The 24,994-nt window shown below is 43.8% G+C and overlaps 2 protein-coding genes across 2 annotated transcripts in view; one reads left to right on the top strand and one right to left on the bottom strand.

Annotated features, from left to right (window-relative positions):
• The window catches only part of LOC118095496 (scavenger receptor cysteine-rich domain-containing protein DMBT1-like), a 37,738-nt gene extending 18,465 nt beyond the window's left edge, over nt 1–19,273 (top strand). Inside the window, exons 6-11 of the mRNA XM_088654730.1 lie at nt 804–1,112; nt 1,214–1,342; nt 12,527–12,832; nt 13,523–13,825; nt 15,210–15,515; nt 18,566–19,273. Coding sequence (XP_088510856.1) covers nt 804–1,112; nt 1,214–1,342; nt 12,527–12,832; nt 13,523–13,825; nt 15,210–15,515; nt 18,566–18,687 — 1,475 coding nt within the window. The 3' untranslated portion in view covers nt 18,688–19,273. The remainder of the gene's footprint in view (nt 1–803; nt 1,113–1,213; nt 1,343–12,526; nt 12,833–13,522; nt 13,826–15,209; nt 15,516–18,565) is intronic.
• Nucleotides 19,274–22,351: 3,078 nt separating this feature from the next.
• LOC118095495 (galactoside alpha-(1,2)-fucosyltransferase 2-like) lies at nt 22,352–23,878 on the bottom strand. The gene has a single exon (XM_035136745.3). It carries the CDS (start codon nt 23,876–23,878, stop codon nt 22,673–22,675), a length of 1,206 nt encoding a protein of 401 aa, XP_034992636.3. The 3' UTR covers nt 22,352–22,672.
• Nucleotides 23,879–24,994: the final 1,116 nt, after the last annotated feature.

Below are 24,994 nucleotides of genomic sequence, written 5' to 3'. Positions count from 1 at the left end.
TAGGGCTCCGGGAGTATCCGGACATCCAGAGATGCTATTCCGTCAGGGGCAGTCCCCTGTAAGGTGGAAGAACTAAGGGCCGGTTGGTGAGGCGTCCCCGGCGCTGGTGGCAATGGAGGTAACACTGGGGGTTGAGCGCAGACATCCTGGCAGAAGGATGATGAAAAAGACAGTGTCCGCTGCGCCCACGAAATGGCGGGGTCATGCCGGATCAACCAGGGACTACCCAGGACCACCGGGAAATTAGGCGTCTGGATCAGGTCAAAGACTAATAGTTCCTGATGTCGGGGTGCCACTAACATGGCCAGCGGGCAGGTCTCACGGGTAACGGGGCCGGAAGCGAGGGGAGTTCCATCCAACCCGCCACTGACGGTACTTGGTATTTTTTGGCGAAATTTATGTCCATGAAAACGCCAGAGGCTCCAGAGTCGATCATCGCCTCCAGGGTCAGCGTGCCTCCCTGGGGAAGGAGGAAGTAAACAGGGAGCAGGAAGTGGGGTGCGCGAAGGCTGGGTCCTGGCTGAACCCCTCCTAGTTCAGCCGGGGTCTGACGTTTTCTCGGCGCGGACCTCTTCGCCGGGCACTCTGCTGCGAAATGGCCCCTTTCCCCACAATACAAGCATAGTCCAAGGGTCCGCCTCCGACTCCTCTCTTGGCTAGAGAGGGAACAGCGGGCTGCGCCTAGTTGCATGGGCTCCTCTTCCAACCCCCCTGCAGCGCTAGCCCCCGGAGGGTCCCTGGACCCGCATTCAGAATCCCTTTCAGAAAGGCGGGTGTCAATATTAATACACAACGTGATAAAGTCTGCCAGGGCTGCCAGGGAGGTCACCCGCGCCAGTTCGTCTTTGATGCGGGGATGAAGTCCCTGATGAAAATAGAACCGACAGGCTGCCTCATTCCACTGAGTGTCCGCAGCCCAGCGCTGGAACTCGGCGGCATATTCAGCCACCGGGCGGGCCCCCTGCCGGAGTTTCTGCAGGGCCATCTCAGCCGTCTGAGCACGATTCGGCTCCCCGAACATGCCTTCCAGGGCGGCAATGAAATTGTACAACTGCCCCAGCAGAGGGTCATCGGCCTCAAGGTATGGTGTAACCCAAGCAAGGGCCGGGCCCGTGAGCAGACCCACCATAAAGCACACCTGGCTCCGTTGGGTTGGGAAGTCCGCAGCACAGGTGGCGAACAACAACCGGCACTGATTTACAAAACCCTGCAGGGCGCCACGCTCTCCGGCGATGGGACGGGGGGAGCCCGTCGGGCTGGGGCTGCAGCAAGGGCCGCTCAAAGTCCTTGCACCTCCCCCTGAAGTGTAGCTACCTGCGTGTGGAGGCTCTGCAGCACAGCGGTGAGGTCTATAGGCCAGGCTTCGTCCATCTTTCACCCTGGCCGGGACGGGGTTTGGCCACAGCAAACTGTCACGGTCCGGTCGGCGGGTGTCAGGACTAGAGGCAAGATGGTGGTGAAGAAGCAGGGTCGAGGAGCAAGGCAGAGGCGAAGGTCCACGGGGCACGAAGCAAGGCGAAGGCAAAGCAAGGGTCCAAGGAGCAAGCAAGGCGAAGGATCCAGGAACAAGAAGCAAGGCGAAGGTCCACGGGGCAAGAGCAAGGCGAAGGCGAAGCAAGGGTCCAAGGAGCAAGGAACAAGGCGAGGGATCCAGGAACAAGAAGCAAGGCGAAGGTCCACGGGGCAAGAGCAAGGTGAAGGCAAAGCAAGGGTCCAAGGAGCAAGGAGCAAGGCGGAGGATCCAGGAACAAGAAGCAAGGCGGCAGCAAGGCAAGGGTCCAAGGAGCAGGAGGCCAGATGCAACCAGGCAGGGATAGCGTTGCTGTGGCAAAGAGCTGAAGGGAAAAGCTGAGCTTTTAACCCTCCCAGCTCCTGCCACCAGGTGCAGTGAAATCTCAAGTGGCCTCACCTGGGTGACTACTCCTTGCCTCTCCAGCACAAGCTGAGGACTTCACCTGTGTGGCCACGCCTTGCTTCTCCAGCACAAGCTGAGGCAGGCCCCAGTCCTGCAAAGCACCACAGGCCCCAGAGCCTAACTCCTGCCCATACTCCTGACACTGGGGGTGTAGAATCCTAGTATGCAGAGAATGGAATGTGGGGTTCGTTCTTCTTTAAAGAGAAACGTTCCCCCTTGGGTTTCCTTAATTGCTGGGAGGTGATTTACTGCCCTGCCTGGAAGAAAGAAGATGTTATCTGGGTCTTGGCTTGTAAAAGAGCAATCAATTGTAATTAGTCTGTTGGTCTGGGAAATTCTCAGACCTGGGAAATTCGGGAGGGATTCATACCCCAGGGCGTTTGTGAATTAACATTCTCACAGCTGTATTACATTGTTTTGATATGTGGAATTAGGAGCTAGGTCTTTAATCATTGGATCTTGACTGATTAAAGAATCCCTTCAATTGGTTTAAGATCGCAATACCTCGTGGGGTTAATGAGGATATATACTCCCCGTCTAGAGGTGCAAATTGCTGTCCTTTGGCAACCTTTGTCAATGCTAATGTCTGTCGTTGAGAAGATTGCTGGAAGTCTGCCAGAGTGTTCGCCATGCCCCTTGCTGGAGTGCAGGGACCTGATGGAGAGACTTTTTGATTTAATATTAAGATTGAACTTTTAGGTGTGAGTACATTAGTTAGAATAAGGTTTTATTTTAATTTGTATGCTTTGTAAGAAATGTGCACCCTCTTTATAAGTATTTTATTTTACAATAAATACTGAAAAGTATTTCTTGTTTTGTCTTACCTGCCTTTGAATGAGTGAAGCTGAGTCCAGAGCCGGACCATTCAGATGCTACTAGATATTTTGCTGCTAATTTGGTTTATAATTTGTGAACTAAGCCGTGCAACCCTGATAAGGGTAGAAGGAGTCTCCCTAAACCTTCTATGGGATTGTACGGGCGGGGAGTGGTGGCAGCCTGCTGGTAATTGTATTGCCAAGCTCTAAGACAGTCCCTGGCTTTATCTAAGTTCCTGCCGGTGTTGAGGGGGGGGGGAATTAGATGCCTATGAGGGGAGGGTGTTGAAGGAGCTTCAAAGAACCCCCTACACATGGTAAAAGCTGTTCCCAGACCCATGTGCTGTTCCTATTGCTTTCAAAACAGCACTAGTATAACCTCATTCATTGAATTCATATACCACCCTATACCCAGAGGTCTCAGTTTGAATGTCTCCCATCTAACAGAGAACAGAAGAAAGGACAGATGAAGAAGTGGCAGAATAAATAATATTGCTTTTATACTTTCCAGGACAAGTCAGATTGGTGAATGGCTCCAGTCCTTGTTGTAGGAGAGTTGAGGTGCTGCACAACCAGCAGTGGAGTTCCCTGTGTGGAAACTCCTGGGATATGAGAACAGCCCATAGTCTGTGTAGGGTACTTGGCTGTGGATTTGCTTTGTCTGACACAAAAGGAACTCACTTTGGAAGTGGAGTTGGTCACATCTGGCATATTCATATGAGATGTACTCTCAAACAAGTTGTTCTTGAAGGTTGTGTCCAAGGATTCCGAGAAGATGACTGCAGGAATTGAGAATATGCCGGTGTCATGTGCTCAGAGGGTACCATAAAATAGCCATAGAAACTGACTACACCAAGAAACCCAATTAATATGACAGTGTGTCAAAAAGAGCTACTTTTTATCATTCTTAAGACAAAAATCTAAGAAAGTGTAATTATAGTTGTGGATAAAGAATGATGCTTCATGTTTTGTGAGAATTGGTGCTTCAGAGTCTGTTCATTCCAGCCCTAAAGTGAGCCCAATTATTTTGAATTATCTGGTAAACTGCAGTCTTATGAGAAGGTTAAAATGTTGAGATAATTATGAGTTTATTTGTATGCTGCTGTAATGCTCAAAGCAGCACACAACCACAAATAGAGTAAAATATAACAGCATTTCAAGGTAAAGCATTCATGGTTCCCCCACATCTCTCTCCCTCCCCCCCCCCTGCTCTTGTCCCCCAACAGCACGATGACAATGACAATAGTGTTCTCATACCGAACATAAACAAATTGTAAAAAAAGGCTCCTACATGATGAAATCAAGGAATCTCAATAGAAAAATCATGTAAATGCAATCCAGTAGCTCAACATGTAAAACAGGAATTGCAAAACATGTAAAACAGGAATTGTGAATAACCGTTATAGGAATTGATTATAATCAGCTTTAATATTTAGAAAATACTTAAATATTTAATATAGAAATTAAGAGGGGCTAGGAAAGATGTATATGTAATAAATCTTTATAAGGAGTTTGGACATTTTTACCCCTGGTTAAAATTTCATGTTTGTGTATAGTGGGAAATGTGAGCAACAGAGAAAAATACTAGCTGGAAATGCCAGCATGGCCACCTGCCCACTTGTTATGCCTCAGCCTAAATGGAAGCCAGGAAGACTGATGAACTGGAGGGTGAAGAAACAAAATTTCCTTTAATCTTTACAGACCCCCAAATAATCAGATTGGCGAATGGAACAAGTCCCTGCTCCGGAAGAGTTGAGGTGTTCCACAACCAGCAGTGGTTGACCATGTGTGATGAGGGATGGGACCTGAACAGCGCCAAAGTTGTCTGCCGAGAAATTGGCTGCAGCCCTCCCTTGTCAGTCCCAAGAGGAGCTCATTTTGGAAGAGGACATGGTCCTGCCTGGTTAACTGGTGTCCATTGTCAGGGAACAGAAGCCACATTCAAGGAGTGCACCCCAAACAACTGGCAAGCAAAAGACTGCAGCCATGGAGAAGGTGCTGCTGTTGTGTGCTCAGGTAACAGAAATACTGTAGGCTTAGACACTGGCTGAAATTTGAATCATGGCTGTTATGCCAAAGCTGGCTTCTCTTGAGCTCTTATCATCCTGGGAAGGGGCAGAGGGTGAACCTTCCTCTTTTTGTTGCATACTCTTTTCTGGGTCTCATCTAGAACACAATTCACCACCACATTATATAGGTTCCCGCAGTGTTTTTTCTAGGCTTTGTTCTGCCTCCTGCATCATTTTTGTCCTTTCTATTCACTTTTAGTTGGGGTGGGGGCTGGGGAGTTGAAGGGACACCATACCAGTTTAATGCAATGGCTGAATTTGAAATAACTAGAAATCTCCAGAAAACCTAATTACAGTACTATGGACCTTTTACATATTCAGTGGCTATTTCTGCCCACAGCTCTTCTGGGGGAGGGTGTGCAAGGGGAAGGAGTGCCCTTCCAGGGACTCTGGGGTGCCCTGGGAGTCTCGCCACACTTGCTGCTACAATGGTAAAAACTAGTGAGGAAACAAAAGGGGGGGTAGAAATTCCTCTGCTGTACTGAAATTTGGAATATATCCAAATGATGATGATAACCATAGCAAGGAGGAAATTACTGCCCTTCCCTCCAAAATTCTGGAAATTGGGGTGGGTGGGTGTCAAAATGAATATTTAGCTTAGTACAAGGATATTTTTAAAATGAAAACGATGCCCCCCTAGTGAGAAGCAACAGACAAATATCTATCATTGTCAAAGAAGTGCCCAGTTTCAGGCATGACTTCCAACGAACAAAACACTTCAATAGATTCTGTTTCGATAAGCTCTGATAACTAGGGGCAATAAAAAGGGAGGATGAGCAATGTGAGAGGTGGAGATATAAATCTGTCTTTAAACATTCTACACCCAACAGAGATCAGATTGGTGGGTGGTCCAAATATTTGCTCTGGGAGATTTCAGCTGTTCTACAACCGGGATTGGATCACCCTATGTGTCGATGATTTGGATCGGAACACTGTCCAAGTCATGTGCAGGCAAATTGGCTGTGGACCCTTCCTGCTACACGGAGCAGTATCTGGTTTTCTTATACCAAGATTTGTGCCAGAAAAAAAATTCACCTGTGAGGGAACAGAAGCTTCTCTCAACTACTGCCAAGGAAGATATGTCCCTAGAATGATGTGCACGGGTTATGGTCATTTTGAATGCTCAGGTAATATTAATTTGGTGTTTTTTTTATTCCATTTAAAACTCACTTCCTATGAAATGTCTCAAATCATTATAGCAATCAAAACAATGAAAATGTTTATGTATAAACAATTATAACATATTCAATTAATAAAGCAAATAAGTATATTACAAAATTTCAAATCCAATACCAAAAAGGCAATAGAGATGGCGTCTGTCTGATATGTCACAGGAGGAAGTTGCAAAGGGTGGGTTCCACCAGGCTGAAGGCTGAGTTCTTATGGACCTCCTGATCAGATGCTGTCTGCAGGAGACCTTCTCCCAGAGAGTGCCGTGATTGGGTGGGCATGTAAATGGTGAGATGATATTGCCTCACATGTGCCCTCTCGACCACTTCAGTTGGTGGAATTGGCACTACTACAGGTGCCACATAATACCCATTCTGCATCTGTAAGTACTCAATTGTTTAGTGTGGCAGTGCCTCCCTGCCTATTGGAATCCATTTGGTACCTTCACTGTACTCTCTTACAGTACCTGTTAAAAACACTTTTGTTCAGACAAACCTACCTAGGTGCTTCGAAATGCTGGTGTGAATTTTAATCTGCTTGAGTCTCTTGGGTTTTGTAGGTTTTTGATGTGTTGCCATTTTTTTCGGATTTTATAGTTTTATCTCTTTGTAAACCACTTTGACGTTTTGTACACTATAAATTTTATGAAATGAATGAATGAATGAATGGTCATGGAAATGCAACTCGTCCTAGGTAGGATCTGTTTAGGGAAGCTTTTAATCTTTAATCGATTATTTTATTCTTCTGTTGGAAGCCGCCCAGAGTGGCTGGGGAAACCCAGCCAGATGGGCGGGGTATAAATAAATAAATAAATAATAATAATAATTATTATTATTATTATTATTTTATTTACCTATCTTAAATAAACAGGCAAGGCCATAGATAACCAGCAAGACCATCCAGTAGGTACCCCTTGATGTATTTAATTAAACCTGTTGCAGCAGGTCAGTACTTCCAGGTCAAAACTCCTGTGCCGATCAATAGTAGGACTGCAGCTATGAACAGCCTCTGGAGCCTAACCCTAAATATGTTTATTCTGAATGGGCTCTGCTGGAGCCTATTCAAACCCTTTTGCTCCCTCCCTCCTCCACCAATCAATCCCCTTTTCTCCATTTCAGTTTTGTTCTGACTGTATTTCCCACAACAGTGTACAATATGGCACTACAGATTGCTATGATACATTGCTGATTCTTCTTCTTCTTTTTATTGTTTTTATTCATTGATTGTATTGTTGAGGAAAACCAAAACCAGAACTGAAAAGTTAAAAAGCCTTTTTCAATCTCCGCAGGGATCAGGTTAGTGAACGGTGGAAACCACTGCTCTGGGAGAGTGGAGGTGCTCCACAACCAGCGATGGCTGGCGGTGTGTGATGATGGCTGGGATCTAAACGGCGCCCATGTTGTGTGCAGGGAACATGGCTGTGGGGAAGCCTTGTTTGTCCCAAGAGGAGCTCCCTTTGGAAGAGGATGCGGTTCCACCTCCTTGGCTGCAGCCAGGTGTCAGGGAATGAAATACAAATTTAAGAAAGGTCGCCTACACTGGGAAAGACGTAAATGCAGTCAAGGAGAAGGTGCCAGTGTTGTGTGCTCAGGTAATTCTAGGTTGAGAGAAACTGGCTACAAAATGAATCAGCCTTTTTCTCAACAGCAGGGTCCACTTGAGGTTTTTTGCGGAAAATCATGGGAAGTGGAAGGGAGGGATTTTTTTATAAAAAGTTTTTTTTATTAAGTGTTTACAATTTTAAAAAGCATAATTCATCCACATAAATCACAAAAAGAAATAAACGTACACCCCCTTTCCCCCCTCCCCCCAACCAAGGACTTCCCTCAACCGCCTCTTCTGGTTCCTTATAATATTTTCTCATTCTGCATATTTTAGTATATCTTAATATCATTCTCCTTTACCTAAACTGTTCTATTTCCCCCAAAATTTATGCCAAACCATTAAAATCCCATATTATACTTGTTTGTTTTCAACTCATCATCCTTCCTTTTTCATATTCTATTTTGTTAATTATAAGTGTTTACTCCAACCCTGCTAATGAATCTAATTCTTTACAATGCTTCTGCATATATAATGTAAACACATTCCAAACTTTTAAAAAAACCTCTGTTGTCTTTATCTCTTAATCTTGCTGTGAGTTTCACCATCTCTGCATATTCAATTTAAGTTGCCAGTGTTCTTTCGTTGGCATCTTGTCGTCCTACCGTCTTTGGGCTAAAAGGATCCTGGCCGCCATTGTTGCATACATAAATAAGTCCTTAAATTCTTTTGGTATTTCTTGGCCTATAATGCCTAATAAGAAAGCTTCTGGTTTTTTATTAAATGTTATTTTAAACATCTTTTTCATCTCATTATGAATCTCTTCCCAATAACTTTTAATTATTTAACAATTCCACCACATGTGGTAAAACGTCCCTTCTTTCTCCTTGCACTTCCAACATATATTGAAACTTAACTGGTGTCATGTACATCGATACATCATTTTCATATAATTCTCTTTCAAAATTACACAATCTGTAAATTTTAAATCAGTTTTCCATTATTTTCCCACTCTTACATTTGTATATTATGCCCTATATTTTGTGCCCACTTAATCATTACAGACTTGATTTCTTCATCTTTAGTTTCCCACTCTAACAGCAGACTGTATGTCTTCTTCAGAATTTTGGTACTGTATTATCATCTATCATTTCTCTCTGAAATCTGGACAAAGTATAACTAAAACCTTTCTTTTTATTCTCTTTAAAAAGCCTCATTTATTCTCTTTAAAAAGCCTCAATATTTGGAAATATTGTAGCCAATCATTTACATGCTCTCTAATATCCTTAAAATCTTTCAACTTTCCCTTTCAATCTTTCAAATTTCCCTTCTGTTTCCGTTAAGAGATCCCTGTATGTAAGCCATTTTTTTCTTCTTGTCTATTTTTGTTATTGATGTTGTTTCTATTGGTGACAGCCCCCATGGGGTATTTTGTTCTAATAAATCTTTATACCTCTCCCATACTTTTAGAAGTGATCTTCTGATTATATGGTTATAGAATCCTTTATGTATTTTCCCTTTATCATACCATAAGTAGGCATGCCATCCGAATTTGTTGTCATATCCCTCCAATTCTAATACATCTGTATTATATAATTTGATCCAGTCCTGGATCCAGGGAACACAGGCAGCTTCATAATATATTTTAAAGTCTGGAAGGGAGAAGCCTCCTCTATTTTTAATATCTGTAAGTAACTTGTATTTTATTCTATATTTCTTCCCTTTCCAGACAAATTTAGAAATATCTTTTTGCCATTTCTTAAAGCATACTGTGTTACTTATTACCGGGACTGACTGAAATAAAAACATTTTTGGCAATACGTTCATCTTAATTACTGCTATCCTCCCTAATAATGATTAATTCATTCTTCTCCATATTTCTAGATTCCTTTTTATTTCATTCCAAATTTATCATAATTGTCTTTTAAAATATTTGTATTTTTGGTTGTTAACCAGACCCCCAAATATGTGATTTTTTAATGGATCTCTATTTCTACATTTTGTTGTAATTCTATTTTAACATCTCTTGCTAATTTTTTTTACTAATAATTTTGTTTTATTTTTATTAAGCTTAAATCCTGCCACTTGCCCAAATTCCTGTATTTTCTCTAATACCCTCAAAAGAGAATTTTTAGGAACTTCCACCATAATTACAAGGTCATTTGCATATGCTTTAAGCTTATATTCCTTTTTCCTACCATAATTCCTTTAATGTTTTTATCTGCCCTGATATTTCTCACCAGGACTTCCAAAACCAAAATAAATAAAAGAGGTGATGGGGACATCCCTGACTTGTTTCTTTCTGCATTTTACATCGCTCTGTTACTACCTGTTTCACAATTAATTTGGCTTTTTGATCAGAATATATAGCTTAAATCCTTTTTCTAAATCTTGCCCAAAGTTCATCTCTTCAAGAACTTTTTTCATAAAAATCCCATGAAACATTATCAAATGCTTTTTCAGCAAGTATAAACATCAGGACCGCTTGTTTTTCATTGGAAGGGAGGGATATTAGTCCCTTTTTTGTACACCACTTTCTAGATTTTATGTTGTAGAACCAGGCACAACTTTAAATGGGCTGTAACTGCCAAATCTTTCTTTACTAGTATTTGCCAATACAGCAAGTGCACTCTTTAAGAACAATTCTTCCTCTGGGCTCCTGTTCTGCTCTTTCCCTACATTCTCGCCTTTCTTTTTTTGTTTCAAAAGTGGTGACTAACCTGAAACTTGACTAATTTCATCCAGTTGCCAAGGATTGAATAACTTGCTAGCCTAACATTCCAGACATATCAATATTTCAGCAGCATCTCAGGAATCAGCTCCTTTCATGCTCATCCATTATACATTCTCACTTATAATCAGCAACATTATCTTAATTTGACCAGATTTTGCATCAGCGAAAAGGAATAAGGGCACATTTCCAGTGGTGATGATTGTGTGCAGCAGAATGCATGCCGTTTATCCATAGCCCCATTCTTTTGCCATGAAAGTAGGCAGGTTTGTTCTGCCAATTAGGCCAGCAGAAATCTATTTAAACGTTTTGAGGAAGACTTCAATTTTGAAATTCAGGATATTAAAAGCATATTTTTCCTCAATGTTTTCTTGAAAATGCTTTGCCATTGTGGTTAGTTGCATTGGCACATTGGTCCAGGACCATATTCCCTCATAATACTTCTGTGGAAAGCAGGTGTATCTGGAAGTCATGTTTCCTCAAAGATGGTGTTTTTTTCAGCAGGTTGCTCTGCAAATAGAGAGGACACTCCCTCCCAAGGGATATGACATCCAGATAGAGCATCTTTCCACTGATGTATTATTGGGGGAAATGGCTCGGGGTGTTTTAGGAATGTGAGTATGTGTGAAAAAGAAGAAAGGGGAAGAGAAATATCTCCAATCCAGCATTTTGGGGGGGAAAGGTCCCCTTTAAATTTTAAAGTAATGGTCATCATCTTTATAAACGACTTGGATGATGGGCTTGAGGGCATCCTGATCAAGTTTGCAGATGACACCAAATTGGGAGGGGTGGCTAATACCCCAGAGGACAGTATCACACTTCAAAATGACCTTAACAGATTACACAACTGGGCCAAAGCAAACAAGAGGAATTTTAACAGGGAGAAATGTAAAGTACTACACTTGGGGGGGGGGTGAAAGGCACAAATACAGGATGGGTGACACCTGGCTTGAGAGCAGTACATGTGAAAAGGATCTAGGAGTCTTGGTAGACCACAAACTTGACATGAGTCAACAGTGTGATGTAGCAGCTAAAAAAGCCAATACAATTCTGGGCTGCATCAATAGGTCAATTCTGGGCTGCATCTAGATCAAGGGAAGTAATAGTACCACTGTATTCTGCTCTGGTCAGACCTCACCTGGAGGACTGTGTCCAGTTCTGGGCACCACAGTTCAAGAAGGATACTGACAAGCTGGAATGTGTCCAGAAGAGGGCAACCAAAATGGTCAAAGGCCTGGAAATGATGCCTTATGAGGAACGGCTTAGGGAGCTGGGCATGTTTCACCTGGAGAAGAAAAGGTTAAGGGGTGATAGGAAACCCATGTTCAAATATATTAAAGGATGCCATATAGAGGAGGGAGAAAGGTTGTTTTCTGCTGCTCCAGAGAAGCGGACACGGAGCAATGGATTCAAACTACAAGAAAGAAGATTCCACCTAAACATTAGGAAGAACTTCCTGACAGAGCTGTTTGACAGTGGAATTTGCTGCCAAGTAGTGTGGTGGAGTCTCCTTCTTTGGAGGTTTTAAGCAGAGGCTTGACAGCCATCTGTCAGGAATGCTTTGATGGGGTTTCCTGCTTGGCAGGGGGTTGGACTGTTTGGCCCTTGTGGTATCTTCCAACTCTATGATTCTATGATCAGCTGACTAATGGTGATGGCAGATCTGACCTCCATAGATAGCACCCTGTGCTTGTCAGGTGCCTCCTCCGCTGCTGTGAGCCACCACTGTGCTCCCACCACCACCCACTCCCACCACACACTTTCTGTCTTCTGTTTTCCCTCTCCTCCCACCACCCCATGTTCCTTCTCCATTTAGTCCCCCTTGCTTCATCACAGCTTTTCTCCTCCCTATTCTATAGCATCTCACTTTCTTGTATTTCCCATACCTTGATACCCACAGAATCCCGCTCAAATTCCATGCTGTGTTTGCAGCTGCTTCTTGATGGACAGGCTCTCTGCTTTGCAGCCAGTAAGCCATGCTGCAAAGGCAAGAGAGAGGTTCTGCTAGGTTGGCAGAATGGAAAGAGGAGAAATGTTTTGGAGGGTCCAAGGGGGTCGGATGAGCATTATCCCACCACCACTTGCCAGTTCAGGAAAAGAGAAACTCCAAGAAGGTGCAAAGGACGACTGAAGAGGTTCGGAGGGCTGCATTTGGTCCCTGAGCCTGATATTCCCTATCCATGCTCTAACCTAGAACCCTTAACATTTCCCATGGAAGCTACAAAAAATGAGGAACTGGGAGATGGAGGCACAAAATGGACTTTGACCATTTTAAACCCTGCAGATATCAGATTGGTGAATGGTACAAGCCCTTGCTCTGGAAGAGTTGAGGTGTTCCACGGCTCGGAGTGGGGGACTGTGTGTGATGATGGTTGGAATCTGAGCAGCGCCCAAGTCGTGTGCAGGCAACTTGGATGTGGGGAAGCCTTGTCGGTCAAAGAAGCCGCTCACTTTGGCAGAGGCAATGACCCCATCTGGCTGGATGAGGTCAGATGCGAGGGGACAGAAGCTACCCTCCACCACTGCCCCCTACAGCCTTGGGGAGAACATGACTGCAAGCACGAAGAAGATGCTGGCGTTGTATGCTCAGGTAAAAATTACAATTAGGAAATAGTCCTTATCGTGTTTTTATCTTGTATTGCTACGTGAACTGTTCTGAGATATACAGATTAATGGTGGTATGCAAATTTAATATATAAATTAATTAATAGGAGCCATACAGTTGGGTTAGAAACTGGTTACAAGTTGAATCAACATGTCTGTTTTGTCATCAACACATTTCCTTCAGCTCTGCTGCTGATAATCATACCAATGGAAGGAGGATCAAAATTAGGGGGGCAAGGGGCGGGGCCAAGGCACGAGAGGGGAGGGGCCACAGTGGGAATGTGGGCGGGGCTACGTGGCCTGCGCCTCCCAGCTCTTCCGAGGAGGCAGCCCCAGGCTCCCACTCCCGGCATGAAGCTCCAGAGGCGCGCGGGGAACGCAAGCCTGTGGCTGCCTCCTCCGTGCCTCTGCCATGCTGCGCCCCTCAGCCTTTTGCTTCGGGGGGGGGGGCAATTGCCCCCCCCGCCTACGCCCATGTTTCACAGTCTTTCCTTCGCTTCATATGCACCACATTAAATAGGTTCAAACCATGATTTGTGTGGATTTTATGCAACATCCTGTCCTCTTCTCCATCTTTGTTATCCTTACTGTGGAGGGGAGCAGCTGAACTTGCATCTTATTAATTTTATCTATCAGTAGACTCAGTTTTAGCTGAAGCTGTTTCCATTCTCAACAGAGATCAGATTGGTGAACGGTACAAACAGCTGCTCTGGAAGAGTTGAGGTGCTCCGCAACTGGCAGTGGCTGGCTGTGTGTGATGACGGATGGAATCTGACCGGCGCCCAAGTTGTATGTAGAGAGCTTGGATGTGGTGAAGCCTTGCTGGCTGCAGGAGGAGCTCACTTTGGAAGAGGAAATGGTCCCACCTGGTTGTCTGGTGTCAGTTGTCAGGGGACAGAAGCTGCCTTCAAGGACTGTAACTTACAGTGGAGAACACATGATTGCAGCCATGGAGAAGTTGCCCATGTTGTGTGCTCAGGTAATAGCCATAGTGTGGCCTTGGAAACTGGCTGCAAGTTCAACTAGTAAGTCTATTTTGCCAAGAGAAGGTTGCTGAAGAGTTCTGATGCTGATAGTTGAGCTCGGAGGAGCATGGAAGAGGTGCAGTTCACAGTATAATTTTCATTCTGTGTCATTTTTGTTGTAGATACAGCTTTCTCTAGAAACAAAACAAGTGTACCAATGCCGTTCTAGCTTTCTAGATAAGCACTAGGTGTGAGTAATATTCCCTAGAGGAGTTCTAAATCCAAATGACGTTTGATGTCCTTCATAGCCATGGCATCATGTCTGGAGTTGCATGCTCCTATGCCTTTAAAGTGAATCCAGTGCACATTCTTGCCCTCAAAGAATTCTGGGCACTGTAGTTTACCCTTCACAGAGTTACACTTATCACCAACCCTTACCAAACTACAGTGCCCAGAATTCTTTGAGCAGAGTCCAGAAAGGGAGAGCCCTGATATCTGGTGCCTCGAAATTCAACATTTCTCTCTTTCTTCCCACTTTGTACTCTCCATCTATTGATAAGCAAACATAGCAGAGTAGGTGGGTTGAACCCAGGAAGTGGCACTTCATTAAAAAATTTCTTTTGATGGAAAGAAGAGAGAAATGGCAAATTAAACTGATGGACTTATGCCGAAATGACAAAACTGACTGGAAAGCTCAGGAACCAAGAGGACAAAACCTTTAAAAAGGAATGGGGGAAATTTGCAATTTATTTAGAAGACTACTGTAAGCAGATGAAAACATTAGCAGGATTTTAACCTCACTTGTGCTGTAACAAATACTATGGATAATATGGATCATTTAAAATATAGATTATGAAATGATATGCAGTAGAAAATGTTTATAATAGGAACCATGGAGGAGATGGGAGGACGTCTCAAGATTCAGAGAAATCTCTTTATATGGATTTGTATTTAGTTTTGTTATAAATTTATATTTGCAAAATCAAATAAAAAATATTTTGTTAAAAAAATCTGTTTAAACAAGCCTATTTAAAGATGTAATGCTGACATGTGTTTTAATATCCATGATAACATTACATACTTTATTTAATCTCTGTTTAATGGTGACTTTTATTGATAATTCCAATGTATATTCTTTTTCTGTTTAAGGGTTTTCAAATAATATTAAATAAAGTATAAATGAATGAATGAAACTTGCAGAATCAGAACCTGAGGCTTTCGAGATGCAGAGTGGGGCTCCCAGGAAGCCTTAGGTTTGATCCCCTCTCACCACATAGGAAGATCATTGGTTGGTGACAATAGCAGGCCCAGGACTCCCAATTCTTAACCCTTCTCTTTAACAAGCAAGATCCAAGGCCACATATTTGTTACTATGATCAACTCTTTTTGTCTCATCAGAGCTCCGCCTAGTGAATGGCCCAAGTCGCTGCTCTGGGAGGATCGAGGTGCTGCACAACCGCCAGTGGGGGACTGTGTGTGATGCTGGCTGGGATTTGCAGGATGCTCACATTGTGTGCAGGGAACTGGGCTGTGGAAATGCCTCCAAAGCATTAAGTGGAGCATGGTTTGGACAAGGATCTGGTCCCATCTGGCTGGAGGGAGTCAACTGCACTGGGGAAGAAGCTTCCCTGAATGACTGCCCCCAAATTCTCTGGGGAGAGCACAGCTGCAACCACAGCCAGGATGCCAGTGTGGAGTGTTCAGGTACGTTTGCAGAGGAAGTTGTAATTGGAGAGCCCAGTAGAGGGCTTAGACCTCTGAGATCACTGGAGATCGTATTCTTATTTTATTACAGTGGTACCTCGGTTTACAAACACAATTGGTTCCGGAAGTCTGTACTTAACCTGAAGCGTACTTAACCCGAAGTATGAGTGTAATTGGTTCCAGAAGTCCGTACTTAACCTGAAGTGAACTTTCCCATTGAAAGTAATGGAAAGTGGATTAATCCGTTCCAGACAGGTCCGCGGAGTACTTAAACTGAAAGTACAGTACTCAAACCGAGGCGTACTTAAACCGAGGTATGACTGTACTGGCATCTTAAAAGAGTATCTTTAAAGTCTAGGGGTTATTGTTTTGTTTCTTATTCTGCTGCGTATTTTGTGTGTTTATACTATAAGCCACCCTCTGATCCTCAAGTGAAAGGTAGCGTGGAAATTCAATAAATACATAAATGCATACATAAATACATATATACATAATGATGGCCCGTTCCATTCCTTAGCAGGAAAACCATGCTGTGTGCATGATTCCCCTAGAGGGCCCTGGGGACTCCATTCTGCCTTCCTCCTGCTCCATGCTAAGTTGCTGGGTAAGAGGCGGGGTGAGCACAGGAAAGTGCCTTAGAGAGGCTGAGACCATTGGTCCATCGAGCTCAGTAGCGTCTGCACTGACTGGCCATAGCTCTTCAAGATTTCGGGAAAGTTTCTCCCCACGTTACCTGCAGGTGCCAGGGATTTAACTTGTGAGTTTCTGCATGCAAAGTAGATGCTCTGCCTCTAAGCTATGTCCCTTCCCCAAACAAGGGGAGCCATGGAAGCAGTTAACAGATTGGGGGAAACAGAGCCAAGCAAGTCCTGCACAGGGCTGTGTTTCCTTGGGACATGACTAGTTAGGAAAGCAAGGCTGTGCAGCAGGTTAACTTGAATTTCGCAGTAATAGTTATCCCAAACCGCACCTGCAATTCTCTGCTAAGTGGCAAGGCCACATAGCTCCTACTGGATGTACCGTATTGGCCCAAATATAAGCCGCACATGAATATAAGCAGCACCTTTAAAATTCAAGGGGAGGGGGAGAGACAATACCCAAAAATAAGCCGCCACCTTAAAATTCTGCAGGCACTTATACCCGTTCTGTTTTACCATATGTCTGTTTCAGCAGCAAGATCGTAAAAGCCCATTTTTTGTAAGCTCGCAAATTTAAGCCACACTTTAACTTTTCATGGTCAGAATGGGTGTTTGTGTGTGTGTGGAGTGAGGCTTATATTCAGGCCAATATGGTATATTCGAGAGAGAAATAACCAAGAACATGTTCACTCTTCACTAGAAAAGCAAAGTTCTGCATTTACCATAAATAGGATAAGCACTTTCATCCCCAAGGAGCAGAGCTGATTGAAGACTATGGTGGACCCTAGTCAGGTGTGCCCCACAGAATGACATAGCTGCCAAGTCTCCCGTTTTCCCCAGGAAATCCCCGTTTTTCCAGCTGTTCCTAGCTGAAAAAACGGATTTTTTTTGTTTTCCCCTGGTTTATTCTGGCATGACGGCCATTTTGGAACTGGGCGGAGCATGCTCAGAAGCGACTTTTGATGCTGCTCTGCCCAGTTCCAAAATGGCTGCAGTGTGACTTCTGCCGTGGCGGCCATTTTGGAACTGGGCAAAGCAGCATCAAAAGTCACTTCTGAGCATGCTCCGCCCAGTTCCAAAATGGCGGCAGCGCTACTTCCGGTCTGCTATTTCCAGCCCGGTCCCTTATTTCTCTGACAGCAACTTGGCAGGTATGCAGAATGAGACCACTATTGGCATTGCAGGCAGGCTAATTCAAATTATCCCTTTGAAAACAGCAAGTCCCAGATGCTCAGGACATGTTTCTTTACCGTGTAGCTTGTGAAATGCCCAGTCCTTTACAAGTCAATTACAAGTGCCCGCAAGTTCTTGTAATTGATACCTTATGGGAAATACTGCCTGCAAATATAGGTAAAGGTAAAGGGACCCCTGACCATTAGGTCCAGTCGTGACCGACTCTGGGGTTGTGGCGCTCATCTCGCGTTATTGGCCAAGGGAGCCAGCGTACAGGTCATGTGGCCAGCATGACAAAGCCACTTCTGGTGAACCAGAGCAGCACACGGAAACGCCATTTACCTTCCCGCTGGAGCGGTACCTATTTATCTACTTGCACTTTGATGTGCTTTCAAACTGCTAGGTTGGCAGGAGCTGGGACCGAACAACAGGAGCTCACCCCGTCGTGGCGATTCAAACCGCCGACCTTCTGACCGGCAAGCCCTAGGCTCTGTGGTTTAACCCACAACACCACCCGCGTCCCTGCCTGCAAATATAATGTCTCTCTATTGTTCACTTCATTAATAATTATTGATGGGGTATTTATAAAGTAATTTCCTTTTTATTTTTGAGTTTGAACTGAGATCTTCATCAGAGGCAGACTAATATGGCGCCCCATGTGAGACAAAGATTTGGCACCCCCAAATGGATTTTCTCAATTATGAATCTTATCCAATTTACGCCCCCTTGGCTGGGCGCCCTGTAAAGGGGGAGCTGCCCATACCGCCCTAAAACTGGCACTATCTCCCCGAATCTCTGACATTTGCATACCCCACTCCCTGCAGAATCTTGGATAAGTAGAAAAGGATGTTCTGGGTCCATTGATTAGGTTATTTCAGAAGATTATGTAGGTTCAAAACTGCACTATACAGGACAACCCAGGTATGTGTTCTCTCTCAGGCTACCAGAGGGAGCAGTACAGTTGAGTTTGCACTATCTTAAGTAAACATATGAAGATGGAATAAAGAAGTTATTCTTACCAAGACAAGATGGTGTTGGTGTGCTTGTAAGAGAAAGGGGATAGAACAAGGCACAAGAAGCTGAAGAGCCCCCCCCCCCCAAAAAACAGGTGTGACTTCCTGCACCAGTTTGTGGGCATATAGAGGAAAACAAAACAATGCAGGAGTGACATGTGAGCAGCTTGCAGGAGCCTCATCTTTTGATTTGCAATGAATAAGTGACAGAGTCTTCCTTCTCCAGCTTTTACAGGGGACGCATCTGTCGAGGGCAACATCTGCCTGGGAGTGTCTGGCTTGGTCCTGCTTGTCTTGGTGCTGATCGTGGCTGAGGCTGTGTACAGCTGGAGGAGAGGGCAGCTTTAAGTAGCCCTGACTGAACCATTTCAATGGCCAAGACCCTGTCCTCATGCACGCAAGGACGCTCCAAGCAAAATCCCAAGAACCAGCTCTGTTTGCAAATAATGCCAAGGCTTTCTGTTTTTGCTCACCTCTTCTCAATTTTATTCCATGTGAAGAAACTAAGAATCTTTGTGTAGAGAGAAATGTCCTCATGTGACGGCTCCCTGCCTAACCCTTCAGATCTACAACTGGAAGAAAATGTAAATAGTCAAAGACATCCTGGTTGTAGGTTCTCCTAATTGTCCCATTTGACTCCTGCTCAGTGCCGGATTTACATATAAGCTAAACAAGCTATAGCTTAGAGCCCCACTCTCTTGCCCCTCCCAACAAAAATATGAATAAAAAATCATTTAATCATTATTTCACTATTAATATACAGTGGTGCCTCGCTTAACAAACGCCCCATAAGACAAAATTTTCGCTTAAAGAAAGGATTTTTCTAGCGGAGGTTGCCTCACTAGACAAATTCGTTTTATGAAAAATTCGTCTAGCGAATCACGGTTTCCCATAGGAATGCATTGAAATTCAATTAATGCGTTCCTATGGGCAATTTTTTTAAAAAAAAATATTCAATGCATTCCTATGGGATTCGCTAGACAAATTTTTCATTATAAGAATAGACCCGTGGAACGAATTAAATTAGTCTAGTGAGGCACCACTGTACTTCTTCTTAATTGTATTTCAGTTCAACAATTACTTTGATAAAATACATACAGTGGTACCTCGACTTACGAATGACTCGATGTACGAATGTTTTGAGTTACAGAGTTCCGTCCGCCATTTTGGATGCGATTTCGACTTACGATTTTTTTATTTTTCCCCCCATTGTCTTCGACTTATGAATATTTCAACTTACGAAGCTCCGTTCGGAACGGATTAAATCCGTAAATTGAGGTACCGCTGTATTTTGTTATGTGCAAATGGCTTTAGATACCTATTAGGTCCATAAATTATCATATAGCATATATTCAACACAAAAAACAGCGGCAATTTGTTGTTGACAAAGGACAGCTGGACATATAAAGGGACCCATTACCTTCAGTAGCTTAGGGCCTCGTCAAAGCTAAATCTGGCCCTGCTCCTGCTGGTGTCTATGTTTTTCCATCATGTCCTCATTTTATTTGTATGTATTAAATGCCTTTTCTTTTGCCTGCTGTTTACACACCAGACTTCTAAACAAGAGCTTTCACCTGATTGTCCCTTTGATTTCTGGAAGACATGTCCCCTGGGTCCTTAATATTCTTAATAACACTGATTGTCTCATGTTCATATTTAGTACTCTACTTTTTATGAAACCTGCTTGGTATTATTCAATATTGTTAAAATGACTTTATTTGCTAAGAATAGATGTTAATATTTTATAATATACAGTCAACAATGAGCTTACTTTTGTAGTTTTCCTTTACTTTTTTGAGTATTAAAATCTCCCAACTGCCCATTCATTTAGGTGCTCTGTTAGTGGTTTACCTAGCTAGTCTGCACAAGTTTCATAATATTCAGTAATCACATAATATTTAGATCAAAGTGCTCTTGGAGAAAACAGATTTTTCTGGAGAAGTAAATCTTGGAGGTTTAAGGTGAGGCAGGAACCAGGTACTCCCTGGTTCTGTGCTTTAAGATGAGACGCAACCTCATTCACCCAAACAGTGCTCCTAAGGACCCACCTCCATTTGAGAAGACATCAGAAAATGTATGCTAACATAGTCCAGGCTAAATAGTCACATCATTAAAAAATATGCTCCTTTGTGGGCTCCAATTGTATGCTGACGTGGAATCAAGACAAGTCCTTCCAGCAGTATCTAATTGCTGAATCAGCAATTATCTGCTCAAGCCTCTGGCTTCTGGATTTGGGCAGGTTTCTTGGCCAATTTCCACACCAGATACATGCATCAGATGTAAGAACTGTCTGAGGTTTTCTGGCCACTTGTTTTCTGCCTGCACTTGAAGCAACAACAACAACAACAATAATAAAAGTTCACCTGCTAAAGCAGTGCATCTTACTAACTGAATGTAGAATTTCTCTAATTAGATTTGTCCCTTATGGTGTCCATGGCCTTAATACAGTGCTTTGAGTCTTCTGTAATTCCGTGCAAGCTTAGAATGTTGTGATGGCTGAGGAATTCTGAATTCTGGGAAACACCCAGAATTCAGACAAACACCCAGAATTTTTGTTTTGAAAAATAGCTCAAGTCTTAAGCTCGTGGTTTTGGAGACGGGAGCTTTACAATGCATGGAATATATCTAGTGAAATCTCCAGAAGCCAGAGACAGGGACCTGACGAAAGGGAGCATCCATCTCCTCTGCTTTTGATAGTCTAGTGCAGTGGCCACAGAGGGTAGATCATGACCCACCTGTTTGGCAAGATGTAAGTGAGGGCCCTGATAAGGCTGCTGAGCAGCGGCAACGGGATACAGGAGCAAATGCATGGTGTTACTCAGAAAGAACAACTACTGCACCAGTCCACTTGCTCTTCTGCTTTTAACTAATTAACTAAATTCAAATGACTCGATTGCATTTCTGCCTAGACTTGTTGAAATATACAAAAATTACAATGTGATCAATAAACAAGATAATCCTCTGAAACACAGGTCTGCGGCACCACTTCATTTTATGTGATATGCATATCAGGAGAGTCATCCTGCTCACCTGTAGGGTGTGCGAAATCATGGTACAGTGTGCGAAACATGGTACAACTTGTAAGGACATGTATAATTAGTTGACACTCAACAAGCAGACAAATCACTTCCTCAAATACACTGGAAAATTACAAAGGTTGCAAGGAGACTTCTAGAAGTTTCTAAAATCAAGTTTGCCCTTTTTTAATCAACTTGTCTATCACTTGTTTTCCTTACTGGTAGCTTGTGGCTACCGGTATGTGCAAAAAAAAAAAAAAAGCCAGTCTGCAGCATGTCCAGATTCCCCCTCTCCTGACTGGCTAGGGCTTTCCAAACCTCATGTTCTTGATCCATGATGACCTACTGTCCACTGGCGGATGAAGAGGAGTGCAGGGGGAGCACATCGGCCCTGGCAGCACGATCCCGGTGGGTGCCATCGCAGCTGCCTCCTACCTTCGCTGGGCGCCACGCCCCCGTAGGCAGCATTCCACGCCCCCAGGATGCACACCACGCCCCTGTGGGCGGTGCACCATGCCCCCGAGACACGCACCAGCCCCATGCCCGCCTGCTCTGCCCCCCGGTGCTGGAGCATGAAGCTCCACCACTGCTTCTGTCATCCTGGAGTGGTCGCATCTGACATCCCATTTTGATTCATGTCCACTTTCCTCTTTCGCTGATGTGCTAGGTGGTTAAATACCTCTGCCTATTGGTCCACAGTGACCTAAAATCATCATAGGATGGTCACATGATCCCGAGTGTGATAGCCTTGAAACTCCCAAGGCATGATATCCTGTGATGTCTTCAATCAAACTCAGAGGTGGGGGTTAAGAATTTGACAGGAGGTAGTACCTTATACTACTCTGTATTTCCCAAAGTGGGGAAGCAATGGGATTACCTAGGGGGCACTAAGAAGCAAGGCAGCAGTCGGGAGTGCTGGAGGTAGGCCTCTCCAAAAGCATTATTTATGACTGACCAGCCTAGAGACCAAAGCAAAACACCTTCCTTGCTTTGTATGGAAAGTTTTACTGCTCTTATTCCTTCCAAAGCCTATTATTAGAGAGCCAATTATTAGTAATAGCTACTGGTTTTCTTATAACTTAGTGACCATACATCTGTGGTAGGCAAAGGTTTGGGCAATCAGAGCAGCTGGCCCAAGACATTTTGGCACCTGAGATGAACCACAAAATGGTGCCTGGGAAGAAGGGGTAAAGTGATGATCTACATCTGGAATAGGGGGGCAAGAAAAAGTTCTACAATGAAACCAGGGAGGGGGGAAATAATGCCTGTGTACATATTGCTGCTAAGGGCTTGGTTGTGTAAGGGCTTCGAAATGGTTATGTCCCAACCTCTTCACCATACTGCAAAGTGAGGTCTAAAAGAGGTGGAATCAATGTGTTTGACAAAGCTAGGTCTTTGAGCCCACTGTCCGGAGTGCGGGTGACCACTCTCACATACATGCTTTGTGGAATCAGTGCCCAGACAAGTCCCTCCAACAGTAACATTAGACATGATTCAACAACTGTCTGCTCAAGCTTCTGGCTTCTGGACTTGGCTGGTTTCTTGGACAGCAGAGGGGAAAGGTCCGCTGGGATTCCAATCCATTCGGGCAAAAACGCTGCCGAGGACTTGAAGTGCTTAAGGAAGGGAGAGTCTGGGAGGGTGTAGTTGGCCAAGTAGACGGTCTCCCCACCAGCCAGGTAGCCGGCCCAGAAGCCAAAAGTGCCAATTGTCATTATTGTGTGGTTGCAATGAGCAAGGAGAGCAAAATCCCTCCCTGGAGAGGACTCCCGCCCATCCCCAGAAAAATAAACATCCCCCCTGGAGGCATTAATGTTTTTCTTGCACCACTTCATCCCATTGCTGGTCACCACAAAGATGGGATTGGGGTACTTCTCTCTAAAATAGTTCATGGCTTTCTCCAAATAGCCCCTGTCAGCCACCACACCTTTCCAGATCTTGGACATCACATAGACATAATCCCCTCTGCGGACATGCACGCCAACATATGTCACCTCCTGGCGCTGCCCCCGTAGCTCCTGAAGATATTGATTGGTTTCTTCCTTGATGTGGTCATGGAAGGAGAACTGCTGAAGTATCTCTTGGCGGATATGGTGATAAAAGGTGTAAGAACACGGGTAGCCCGTCAGCCGGACGTACTTGCCTTTGATATGTTTATAATCCTCTGACATCCAATCGTGTAGACCAATTTTATTCCAGCGGATTTCGTCAGCCAAATCACCATTGATCACAGGCAAGGTGATCTTGAATATTGGTGAGAGGTACTGGTGCATGGCGGGATAGATGTAGGCTTGATGTCCATTCATCTTGGCTAAGGCATAGAGGGTGGCATATTCCCCCATCTGGTTTCCCAAACGGCCAATGGAGTTCACTGTCCATATACCACTTGAAGCATTCCTCCACTGCTGGTATGGCATTTTTTCACACAAGTACAAGAATGTAGAGAAGGACAGGAGGCCAAAGAAGTAAAGGAAGAATACGAGGGCAGGTTGGCTGAAGGAACATCTTTGGGGGAGATCCATAAGTGTACAATAGGAACACCTAAAAGAAGAGCAAAGTGGGGTGAAAAGACAGGTAAGATCAACATGCAGAACCACTGTTGTACGTCAGCCGTGACTTAGATGGCAATGTGACCCTTTTTTATGCTATACATGTCCATAATGTGTATCAAGTTCCATTTTGAATTTATAAGCTTGAAAGCCACTACACAAATGCCTAGAAGGATACTTAAAGTAAAGCCAGCCTTTGCACTATGCAAATCCTTCTCCCATTTCTTCACTTATTATCTAGTCTAATCTTGTTTGTGGAAATTTGTGCATTTTTACTTCAACTTTGTCTCTAAATTAATTGTTGCTGATTACTTGAAATTAGACTTTCCGTCCAATTTTTTTTTAATGTATTTGCATAACCAAAGACATTCTTAGCTGTAAAGGCCAAGAAGGGAGGCCTCCTGTCTTCTCACTTCTTTGTTCTTAAGATAGTATTCTGCCACTTTTGACTACATTCAGGTATATAGCAAAACAGTTCAATTCCCAGGAGTCAAAATTTCCTAGATGTCCATCTAAGTCAGTGATGGGCAACCTTTTGAGCTTGGTGTGTCAAAATTTGCCAAATAACTCAGGTGGTGTGTCACTTCGAGGGAAAAAACATAATTTTGCGATATTTATAGTTTAAATAACAAAAATGTATAATTGTAATATATAACTACATTATTTAACCAAACCAAACCAAAAACCCCTTATTTATCACAAAGTGCCCAGAGTTGTTGAGCTTTTTGGGGGGAACTGCTGACCAAAGTTTTGAAGGTTTTTTTTGGGGGGGGGAAGAGAACAGAAATAAATGACAAATAATACCTTCGCTGGAACTAACACGCAGCACCGACATAGTCTGCCAAAGTGCCAAAAAACCCAGCACAGAACAGGTTAAAAAACAAACGCTGTTACACCAAATCATAGTCTGCCAAAGCACCAGAAAAAAACAGCACAGAAAGGGTTAAAAAACCAATCTCTGGCTACCAGCAGCAACAACAAAAAAGGATCCTGGTTTTAACAGTGGAGACAAGCTGTAGCAGAGACAAGCTATAGTGGAGACAAGCTGTAGGAGGAGCAGGAGAACAAATGGGGGGAGGGAATCAACAA

The sequence above is a fragment of the Zootoca vivipara genome, chromosome 12, assembly GCF_965207765.1.
Source record: "Zootoca vivipara chromosome 12, rZooViv2.hap1.1, whole genome shotgun sequence".
NCBI classification, from domain to species: Eukaryota; Metazoa; Chordata; class Lepidosauria; order Squamata; family Lacertidae; genus Zootoca; species Zootoca vivipara.
The sequence above is the reverse complement of the archived record's forward strand: the minus strand, read 5'-3'. Positions and strand labels throughout refer to the sequence as shown.

Bases quoted from the DNA above. Each gene is read 5' to 3' on its own strand.
- LOC118095495 (XM_035136745.3), bottom strand. From the start codon at position 23,878: ATGGATCTCCCCCAAAGATGTTCCTTCAGCCAACCTGCCCTCGTATTC.